Genomic DNA, 11,539 nt, shown 5'->3' with positions numbered 1-11,539 from the left:
CCCAGACCCTCCACGTCATCTTGTGGTCGATATGTGAGTCACCCCAAATCAGCACATGTGCACCGTTCTGGTGGCCCAATCTTGGGTGACCCCACGCTGCTTCAGCCAGCAGAAGTGATCTTCTTGCCGGACTGTCCACCTCAAATGGAGGCCCAACCACCAGTCTCTGAGAGGACCGCATAGGCGTGAGATCCAGAGCTCCGCAGGATACCTGGTTGGCCTCATGTGCAAGGCAGAGGGTCAGAAAGTACCTTGAAGGGTCAAGTGAAGACCAGGATCCATGTGGGTCTGGATGTGGGCCAGGGACATCCTGTTTGGAGGACATTGTCAGGCCTGGCCGTACCAGGGCTTAAGAATGTACCCATCGGGGCTTCCTTGGTGGCGCAGTGGTTGAGAATCTGCCTGCCAATGCAGGGGACACGGGTTCGAGCCCTGGTCTGGGAAGATCCCACATGCCGCAGAGCGACTGGGCCCATGAGCCACAACTACTGAGCCTGTGCGTCTGGAGCCTGTGCTCCGCAACAAGAGAGGCCATGATAGTGAGAGGCCCGCGCACCGCGATGAAGAGTGGCCCCCGCTTGCCACAACTAGAGAAAGCCCTCGCACAGAAACGGAGACCCAACACAGCCATAAATAAATAAATAATTAAAAAAAAAAAAAAAAAAAAGAATGTACCCATCATTACAGACATGCCATCAGGGAACTACAGAAGCAAGACCTATCGGAAAATTCAAGGAAGTCTCTCCAAAGATCTGGGGGTGGGGGAGAGGGGAAGGCATCTGAGGAGTGGGCCATGGCAGAGGCTTTATTGGCCCAGAACTTCCCCTTCTCCTCTTGAAAAGCTGATACAGCAACAAGAAGAGGGACACTGATGGGGGTTGGGGGGGACCATAAAACCCATTTGTGGTGATTCCTATAATCTGCAGACTCTGAAATTCAAGGGCTGTCCACAGCAAGCCCCTGAGATGGAGCAGATCCCAACAGGTGGAAGTAAAGAGAAGAGCCAAAGGTGGGGGGCAGGGGGAGACGACCCAGGGACGGCTGATCCCAGAAAATGTAAGCAAAAATATAGTTATTGAAGGTGAGGGAGGCTCCCTGCCGAGTAAATCTATGTGCCTGATGTACAACAAGGGCTGACACTGAAGTGGGTGGCCTTGGCTGCCCTGCTGGACCTGAGAAGAGCAGAGGCGGCCAATCAACGAAGTGTCTACAGACAAACTATATTTCCTTTGGAAAATCCTTGGAGAGTAGCTATGTGCCAGGCACTGTCCTGGGCAGAGGTAGAAGCAACATCTGTGAGCAAAATAGACAAAATCTCTGCTCTAAAGGAGTTTGCATTCTAGTGGGGGAAGATGGAATAAGCAAAATAAATAGAAAAATGATAATGGAGGGCTGAGATCAGTACCAGCTTCACACAGGTGAAAAACGGAGCTAAGGGACCATGGGAAGTTTCCCCAGCAGAGTACCAGTGATGAAGCCGTCCTCACAACCTCCAGGGGAAACCAGGATCCCAATTATTCTTCATCCTTTATACAAAGAACACGTTCTGGCTTGTGGACAAAGGGTGGCGATTCTGAGAAGCTACCTCCGGTCGTGAGTTACTGATAGAACAAGAACGTTGTTTTAGGAATGTGAATCAGGTTGCAAATGCAGGATGCCCTGGTGAGTAGGTAAAGACTGCAGACAGAAACCAGATCTCAAATAATTGTGGGGAAGATTTAGGGGTTGTCCAGCTGCTAAAATCAGAAGTTGCTGAGAACTAAGCCTAATGTGTTATTTTTTTAAATTATAATAAAATGTCTATTTAAAAAACTGTATTACTAAACTGGGGACAGGAATAACTGCCATGAATAACCCAATCCTGACAACTTTAGGGCTGATGTTATCCTCTTTGTTTGTTCCAAGTTAATTAATCTGTAAAGGTAAGAGTCTCACACTAATTTATGCAAGATCGACAAAGTCTTTATACAGTGTCTGTCTGACTCTTTCCGAAGCCGTGAATCACACTAATATCAGCAGCCCAGCTGCTGGGACCCTGGGAGGAGAGGTGTTCTCCTAATCCTCTGCCATCTCTCCACTGTGGTTTCCTCGGGTTTCCCCTTCTACCAGACGGACCAAGGCTCACCAGGAAGGAAGAAGAGAGACACTCAGCCTCAGGGCTGCTGAACTGTAGCTCCTCAGAGTAGACTGGCCGTCGGCCAAATGGAAGTACAACCCACTTCTAGATTGACACCAGCCTTCTCCCTACACTCTCAGGCTGACCTTCTTGAGTCCACTTTTTTTAATGACTACTAGTGTGAGGAATTCATACGACCACAAACTATAAGGAAACACAGTAGATGCAGAGCCCAATTTTAGCCTGCTTAGGAGATTGGTTTTATTAGCTTGAACGAGCTGAAATAGATGTCTTTGTAAGTCAAGAACAACCAAATATTGGCAAATTCACCTGATTCAAGCTGTACTCAGGAATCCGTCAATTCTGGGTTCTCAGTCTTCTCTTCCTTTCACCTATTCCTGCTCTTCCTCTTCAGCTTCTTAGAATTTGCCTTCAAATTCCACTCTCTATCCTGAAGCCAGCTGAGTCCCTACTAAGTTCCTCCAGCTAACCCAACGTCCATTCCATAAACATTCATTGAGCATCTTTTCTGAACCATGGACTGAGTAAACTGCCGCTGATACAAGGGCAGAGGGAAGTCTGTCCTCACCTTTGAGGAGCTCATAGAAGAGTAAGAAAGGGATTTTTTTAAAGATATAGAATCAGTTTGGTGATGAAAATATGTCCCAAGTGTTACAGAGAATAGAGGAACATCATGCTTGGGGGAAGAAATGAGGAAAGTTTCAAAGAAGAGTCGACATTTGGATTGTGCCTGAAGGATATGTAAGATTTCCTAAACGAACTAAGTCAGGAAAGGTATCACAGGCAGACATGATGCCAAGTTCTAGAGTCTGGGGGCATGAAAGGAGATGTGTGTTCTGGGAAAGGGCCAATAATTTGATAGGGTTCAATGATAGGATGCAAGGCGATCGGTGTCAGATCTTAAAGGCATTTCCTTCCTTTATCATGTGGGTGAGCCACAGAAATTTTCCTAATCAGGGAAAGAACATGTTTGTTCTTGATGTTTGTTTTTGCAAAATTCAAGAGAGCTTGTTTTCTTCCAATGAACTGTGAGGCTAGAAGGGAAGATCAAACAAAATGAGTAGGATGTGTAGGCTTTTAACATTATCTTTATTGTTTTCTCTGCTTGCAAAAGAAGTATAGATTCATTCTAAGCAACTCCAACATTACAGAAATATACAACATAGAAACCAAATGCTCCCTGTAATCCAAACTCCCAGACCCTAACCACTGTTACTACACCAATGTACAGGTATAGATTCCTTTAGACTCCTATTTCAATGTATAAACCAAAATATAACTTTCTCCATACCAGAAAATATAGAGCTACCTCATTTTTTAATGGCTGTGTAATATTCTGTTGCATTAATGTACTATAATTTGTTAGATCAATCCTTATTTTGTGGACATTTGAGCTGTTTTTAATTTTTCATGATTACAAACAATGCCAGGATGAATGCCTTTTTTACATAAACCTTTGCAAATTGCATTTCTCTAGGATACATTCTTAGAGCTCCTTCAAGGAACTGACATGAAGGAATGATAATTTTTCATTTGAATAGATATTGCCAAATTGCCATCATAAAGGTTGTATCAATTTATATCCTAACAGTATATTCAGGTCCCAATTTCCCTAGGGGTGGGTGGGACTCTATAGGCAGTCTGTTCTTATCAGAGAGATTGCAGAACCTCGAGACTCTTCATTCAGTTCTGTGAATGTCTGCAGTTCACACATCTCTCTGGTTTCTAATAAATTAACACGAATAGCAGCTCGAAGGTTTGCCCAAAAAAGGCCACACTTACGCCTATCCTTGGGCCATTCCAAGTATGCTTTCTTTTCCATGAGAGTTTTCAGCTTAGGATACCTGGTAGGAATACAGTAGAGTGGAATGGGTTCCAGTAAGATAAGAATTATGTAATCAGAACTTTCATGGAAGAGATCGTGATGGGCAAAGTAGAGTTCATAATGGCACCACTCCGTCTGGACAAAGTTGGGAGACAAAACAAAGATGGACTTATAACTTTTCTCAATGCAGTTTATGGTATCTTCAGTAATGCTCTTGCCAGGGTCAGAGTTTCCCTCGTGAAGGCAAATCAGGACAGAACTATCTTCTTTCTCTACATTGGGAATCAATTCATACTTCACCCAGGCAGAATCATGTTCACTGTATGAAATAAACACATGGAATTGGATATTTCTCTTGAGCTGTTCTTGGGTTGTCTTCCTAAACCTGTGCCATGTCTGTGTCCATTGACCTAGCATCCTGAGATACCAGGGCAGATCGAAGTGGAGGCAGCAGAAGGCCACAGCCATCCCCAGAACTAGCATGATAACCACAATGGTGACAATCAACAAAGGTGTGTTGCAAGATATTTCAGGAAGATGAACATCTTTTAACTGAGTCCCCTTTAGATTCAAAGGGTATTCACAGATGTATGAATCTGACCATCCAACCATCATGCCCTCTGAGTATTTTTCAAGCTGAATGAAATCTCTTAATTCACAGGTACACCGGAATGGATTTCTTCCTACATTTAGAGTCTTAACTTCCTGGCAGCTCTGGAAAAAATCCAGAGATGGGCTGAGAATTAAGTTCATTTCAATGTTCAGAACTGAGAGTCTTCTGAAATGACTGCACCCAGGAAGATCAGTTAGAAAATTAAATGCAAGATTTAACTCTCGCAAGGATGTCAGGTGAATAATGTCTTTAGGGACAGTTTGAATTTTGTTATTATTCAAGTCAAGTATTTGAATATTTCTGGGCAAGCACCTGAAAACAGAATCAGCAAATTTGTTGGATGACAAGTTCATGGTGATCAAGGTTTCTGGCCACAAGCAATTTTCATCATTTTCATGTTGTAACAGATTTTCACTCAGATCTAAGTGCCTCAAGGATGTGTTGCCGGCAAAGCGACTCACTAAGGAAAGTGTCTCCAATTTATTGTCCTTCAAAATGAGAGTTTTCAAATGAGGCAGTTGGATAGAATTTTTAAACACGTCATCTGTTAAGATATTGTTAGCAAAATTTAAATATTGGAATCTTGTAGGATATATAGGGAACAGCATGTGAGGCATTTGTGCATCTGATATTGTCAGGTTTTCTATATCCATTTTGGTAAAAAGCAAGTAGACTCTCTCCTGTGGGATATTAAAAATTCTGAAATGTACATTCTCCAATTTTATAGTTCTCATTACAGTATTTGAGTAGTCAAATGAATTATGGTCAAGATAAACCTTACCTCCAAAAGTCACATGTTGAATCTGGAAGTATTCTACTGATGTATGCCAAACAAATTGGAAGATAAGCAGAAGATCATCCCAGAGTAAATCAACTTTATTAAGTAACAGAATGGATGTCTTGGCATTCTCTAAAATAAGATTTTGCTGAGTTTCATAACTTGCAAATTGGCTTTTGCCATCTATATTCGTAATTTCTAATATTTTTGAAGTCTTCATTCCATCATGCAAAAGAACCCAGAAATTTGTGTTCATTGGTAAAACAATGTGAAGTTTTGTTGTGTTTAAGATGGGCAGGCTACCTTCTTCATAATGAGAAAGAGTTCTCAATCCTAAGAAGACAGTATTTAGATGCAAATGAGCAATTTTCTGGAAATCTGATTTTTGTATTTTTGCCCCACTCAAACCTAGGATTTCCAGGTGTGACATGTTGCCAGTCTCCTCACAGATAGGCACGGTGTCAAAGTCATTGAAGGACAGATCTAAATGTCTGAGACCTGCCAGTGAGAACCAAGTTACACTCTTCAGTCTGTTGTAAGACACATCTAAATATCTTAACTCCTTGTTGAATTCAAAGGTCTTGATATCCAGCTCTTGGATTCTGTTATGGCATAGAATCAAAACTTTCAGTTTAGAGAAGGAATGAAAATCTGAACGCTGGAGTTGAAAAAGGAGGTTGTAGGACAAATCCAGTATGGTTGTGGTTGGGGTCAAGTCTTCAGGAACCTTTCTTAAAGACATGTTGGAGCAGTTGGTAGTCAATTCTGTTTCTTCTGGCAGCTTTGAAGCCCCACTATGCACTGACGTAACAATACTACAAAATACGTAAATGCTTCTGATGTGTTTCATTGTAATTCTGAGGATTTTATCACTGGTTCACCTCAGATGAGTTTTTTCACACATCACCTCATATGAATGAGGAAGATGAGTTCAACTCCTAGAAAGACAACACATAATGTTAAGTGGTTATGTGATTTGTTAAACCCTGTAGGATTTTTTTTTTTTAATGCCAACATCTGACTATATTCACCAAGAATTTGGAATAGGGTTCCAACCCATTTATTGAGTCTTTGACTTGATCTCAGAGCTTGGCTCATAGATTTCCAAGCCAGTTACTGTGTCACACCCCCATCACTGAGGCAAGTCAGGATTCCCAGAAGGGAGATAGATATATAATAGTTGGCAGAAGTTCCTCCCACCCAGTTCAAATTAGGGACTGTGTTGCTAGGTCATATTCAACACCCCCCTGCCACATCCCCTTTTGATAGCCTGAAAGCTTTAAGAAAATTAAAAGAAATTTTTAAAAATTAAGATTTTTTTAGAACAGTTTAAGATTCATAGCAAAATTGAAGGAAAGGTACAGAGATTTTCCATATCCCTCCTGCCTCCACACATGCACAGCCTCCCCCAGTATCAACACACCCACTGGAGTGGTGCATTTGTTACAATTGATGGACCTACATTGACTCCTCATAATCATGCAAAGTCCATAGTTTAAACTATCGTTCACTCTTGGTGTTGTACATTCTAAGGGTTTGGATACATTATGGATACATAATGACGTGTATCCATCATTATGGTATCATACAGAGTATTTTCATTTCCCTAAAAATCCTCTATGCCAATTCATCTCCGCCCACCCCACAACCGCTGGCAACCACTGGTCTTTTTATTGTCTCCATAGTTTTGCCTTTTCTAGAATGACATATAGTTGGAATCATACAGTATGTTCCTTTTTCAGATTGGCTTCTTTCTCTTAGTAATATGCACTTAGGTTTCTTCCATGTCTTTGCATGGCTTGGTCGTTCATTTCTTTTTAGCACTGAATAATATTTCATTGTCTGGATGTACCCCAGTTTATCCATTCACCTACTGAAGGACATCTTGGTTGCTTCCAAGTTTTAGCAATTATGAATAAAGCTGCTATAAATACCTGTGTACAGGTTTTTGTGTGGACATAAGTTCTCAGTGAAAGTAATTCTTCATCACTGAATGCTGTGGGCCCCTGAATTAATGCCATGAAGTTGTTCTTCAACTTTGTATTTGTGAACATAGAGAGTCTCTTGAGTGAATATCTGACTTTCAGTAACACTTACCCATGTGTATAGAAGGTCCAAAACACGGAAATAAACAGAATGGTTCCTGTCCTTGTGCCTCCATATGTCTTTAGGTTGGTGGCAAAAGCAATCTGGATCACTGCTAAATGGTGATAATGATAGAAACAATTTCCATTTCTTGTAGCTTTTTGATGTGCTAAGAGATATACTAAACCCTTCACATATATTATCTCACTTATCCATCACAAAACTCTGGGAGAGAAGTACTATTACCCACATTTTATAGATGAAGAAACTCATGGATGCAGAATTCTGAGGATTTTGAGAGAAGAATCAGGCTTCAAGTGTTTGTTTAGACACAGAACAGAGGTGGTTGGAGAACTAAGAATTTCATATTATTATTCAAGGTATTTATTGAGTACCTACTCTGCCAGGCACTTTTTCTAGCCACTGAGGATATAACAGTGAATAGAACAGATAGAATTTCTCTTCTGACACAGCTTATATTCTAGTAAGGGGTAAGAAAGGAGAGACTATACACAAAATAATAAATTTATCTGTTAGGTGATGATCAGGGCTAGAAAGAAAATAACTAAATGAGGGGACCTGAGGGTGACTGGGGAGAGATATTTTGTACAGGATGGTCTAAAAAGGCCTCACATGACCTTCATGCAAAGATCTAAAGGGAGTGAGGAAGTGAGCCACTTGTTGTCTGGAGATAGAGTATTCTGGAGAGAGAGAGCAGGTACAAGTTCAGAGACCTGATTGGGGGGACATGTTTGGAAAATGCGAGGAATGACTTGTGGAATTGGGGGAGGTGGATTGAAGACGTCAGACCTTGTAAGGATTGGGGATTTTCCTCTGACTAAAATAAGAAACCAGTACAGGATGTAGAGTAGAGGAGTCGTAGATTCTGATGTACATCTTAAAGAGTCCTCTGCTTGTCTGTTGGAAATGACTGGAAGGGCACAAGCCTGGCAGGGAAGATCCCGGGGACACTATGGAATAATTCATGCAAGAAAGAAGGTAGAGAGGGAGGTGGTGAGAAGTGGTTAGATTCTACTATTAAATCAGTAAATTCTTCAACTTTACGTCCTCCCTCAACAGGCACTCTGAAAACACAAGGGAAGGTAACTAGCAGTGGTGAGAGTTTTCCTGCTTCTACTTGCATGTGTTTAATACGCATTGACCCTCAGTCTCCCTCAGACTGGTCACTCCCGTAGACAAACAGGAGGAACAAGAGGCAAACTCATGGTGTAGTGAGACTTCTCTGTACTGTTCATGCTGTCCTGTTGTTCTGAGAAGTTGTGTGCATGTGTGTATGTGTGTGTGTGTGTTGTGTGTGTGTGTATGCACCCATGCAGGGATGGTGGGGAGAAAAACTGGCAGAGCTAACACAAAAGGATACCTGGAATATTACTCGCTCTCATCTGGATTTTTCTTTCTCTAGAACCTGTCTGGTTTTATTGTTGTGGTTGTTCTTGTTGAAATGAAGAAATTCTAGAAAACATGTTGATATTTCCTAAGATAACTTACAAATGAAAATACTTTATAAAATCGTTTCATAGAAAATAGGAAAAGGGAAAGAGAAATGTCATGTCAAGCATCCTGTGACGTGAGTGTGAAGAGAGAATGTTGATTTTTGATATTCCTTGTCCGTTGTGCCCTCAGTGGAAGAGGACCATGAAAGGCACTGGCTGGGGGTGGGGCTGAGGAGGGGCGAGCCCAGAACTGGCCTTTCACTTTTCCACTGAGATAGTCCCTCCATGTTTATTTCCTCCAGTCCATCCCACGCAGCCCTTTCTTGGTCATCTCCTTTTTCTGTAACATTTAATATACCATCCAATGATCAAAATAAGAACAAATACCAACATAAAAAAAGAGTCTCTGTGATATAACTTTATGTCCATGGTTATTTTCCAGATTTTAGGAATCCAGCAAAATAAATTAGTTGCCAATACCAAATTTTAATCCATACCCACATTTAAGATGACCTGAGTAATTGTTCTGTTTGATAAATCTACACATTTATTCAGCATGTCTGGTAGCATCTCCACGCCATATTGACTCTCATGCAAATGAGGCAGTGGCCACCTGATATCTTTTTGGATAACAGCTACCATTCACTTACTTTCTGTAGATTGATTCCTACAATCACCACCTTGTAAGGTAGGTGCTATCACTGTTCAGCCTTTACAGGTAGGGAAGGTGGCTCTCAGAGAGGCCCTGTAACTGCCTCACAGTCACAACTTAACCCATGGTGAGTGCAGAGCCTGGGCTCTTAGCCACTCTGCTATCTTGTCTCTCTAGGGTGAGTCAAGATAAATCTGTTTTCAAAATACACTATAATACATTAATCATAATGAAATTATAGCTCACTACGTCATGCTGAGTCTTTAATGTTTCCTTATACAAAGTTCAAGGAATCCAGTGAATAAGTCTGCAAGTGTCACCCAACTTAGGATTTAGATCAGTTACTTACAAGGATTGACATGGATTGAGCCATTATGTTGAGCACTGTCTTGTCGAAGCCACTGTATTTTGGGGTCACTTGTTACAGCACCCTGCCTATGTCCTACCTAACGTACTATTGCACTTAGAATGAAATCCAAACTCCCAATACTGGATTATAACGTCTCCCAGGAGCTGGTCTTGCTTCCTTCTGGGATCTCGTTTCATATAACTCTTCTCCTGACCTTCTGCACTCCAATCATACTGCCCCTTTCTTTGTTCCTTGGCCACATCATGCTTGCCCCAACCTCAGGGCCTACCCTAGTTTTTCCCTCAACTTGGGATGCTCTTCTCTCATCCTTCCTTGGCTGGATCTTTCTTATCATTTAGGTCTTGGCTTAAAGTTTATCTCCTCTAAGGAACCTGATTTGACCACCTAATCTAAAGAGGCCATTTTGGGCTTCCCTGGTGGTGCAGTGGTTAAGAATCCACCTGCCAATGCAGGCGACACGGGTTCGAGCCCTGGTCCAGGAAGATCCCACATGCCGCGGAGCAACTAAGCCCGTACGCCACAACTACTGAACCTGCGCTCTAGAGCCCATGAGCCACAACTACTGAAGCCCACAGGCCTAGACCCCGTGCTCTGCAATAAGAGAAGCCACCGCAATGAGAAGCCCGTGCACCGCAACAAAGAGTAGCCCCTGCTCACCGCAACTAGAGAAAGCCTGCGTGCAGCAACGAAGACCCGATGAGCCAAAAATAAATAAATAAACAAAATAAGTAATTTTTTTTTAATGGGAAAAAAAGGCCGTTTAGATTAACTTGGTGTTCGTTCCCTTCATCCTATTTTATTTCTCTACAAAATAGAGCACTTACCACTATCTGAAACTTTTGTTCATTTATTTGTTTGTTGATTACTACCCCACCGCTCACACCCATGAGAGAAGGGGTCCGACAATCTTGCTCATCTCTGTATTCCCAGCACAGAGAATAGTGCCTGGTACATGGCATGTGCTCAGTAAATACATTAATGTATATATGAGTAAATGATCTCAATGTTGTATTCCTTAGCACAATGCGGTACATAATATGCTCTCGAAAATATGTATTGGATGAATTAACTGGAGTTATGAATTCCTGTTATAATGCAGTGCATGATAATCAGAGAATGAGTTTAGTGATAGGAATTGATCACTAAGGCATAAAAGAGATAATGTATATAAACCACTTGGTATCACACCTAGCATATCACAAATGGAAGTAGTTATTAGGGCCAAGACTAGGGTGATTTCAGGCACAAATTTTAAGAAGCACCAAGAAACTCAGTAATCAAGATAAATAATATTTTAATAAAATATTTTAAAATTAATATAAAATCCATAATGAACAAAATATCAAATTTTTTCATAAAGACAGGGTTAGTATTACTGATTTTTCCTCTTGTCTCAGGTTCCAGTATGGCTTGGTAGGACATTGGCAGTTATAGTCATTAGGAAGATGAAGTGTTGGGCTTCCCTGGTGGCGCAGTGGTTGAGAATCTGCCTGCCAATGCAGGAGACACGGATTCGAGTCCTGGTCTGGGAAGATCCCACATGCCGCGGAGCAACTAGGCCCGTGAGCCACAACTACTGAGCCTGCGCGTCTGGAGCCTGTGCTCCGCAACAAGAGAGGCCGCGA

General features: G+C 41.7%; 1 protein-coding gene across 2 annotated transcripts in view; it reads right to left on the bottom strand.

Moving 5' to 3' along the window:
* Positions 1 to 388: 388 nt before the first annotated feature.
* Positions 389 to 11,539, bottom strand: part of TLR10 (toll like receptor 10) — a 55,959-nt gene continuing 44,808 nt past the window's right edge. The window contains exons 1-2 of one of the 2 annotated variants that reach the window (XM_082464169.1): positions 7,451 to 7,561; positions 389 to 6,291 (exon numbers count right to left, since the gene is read on the bottom strand). In XM_082464169.1, the coding sequence (XP_082320295.1) occupies positions 3,768 to 6,203 (2,436 nt within the window). In that variant the 5' untranslated portion in view covers positions 6,204 to 6,291; positions 7,451 to 7,561 and the 3' untranslated portion in view covers positions 389 to 3,767. Of the gene's footprint in view, positions 6,292 to 7,450; positions 7,562 to 11,539 lie in introns of those variants that run through there. The other variant, XM_082464170.1, reaches the window with a different exon arrangement.

Source organism: Balaenoptera physalus (genome assembly GCF_965194825.1).
Source record: "Balaenoptera physalus genome assembly, chromosome: 5".
Taxonomy (NCBI): Eukaryota; Metazoa; Chordata; class Mammalia; order Artiodactyla; family Balaenopteridae; genus Balaenoptera; species Balaenoptera physalus.
Note: the sequence above shows the minus strand (reverse complement) of the source record. Positions and strands in the feature narration are given on the sequence as shown.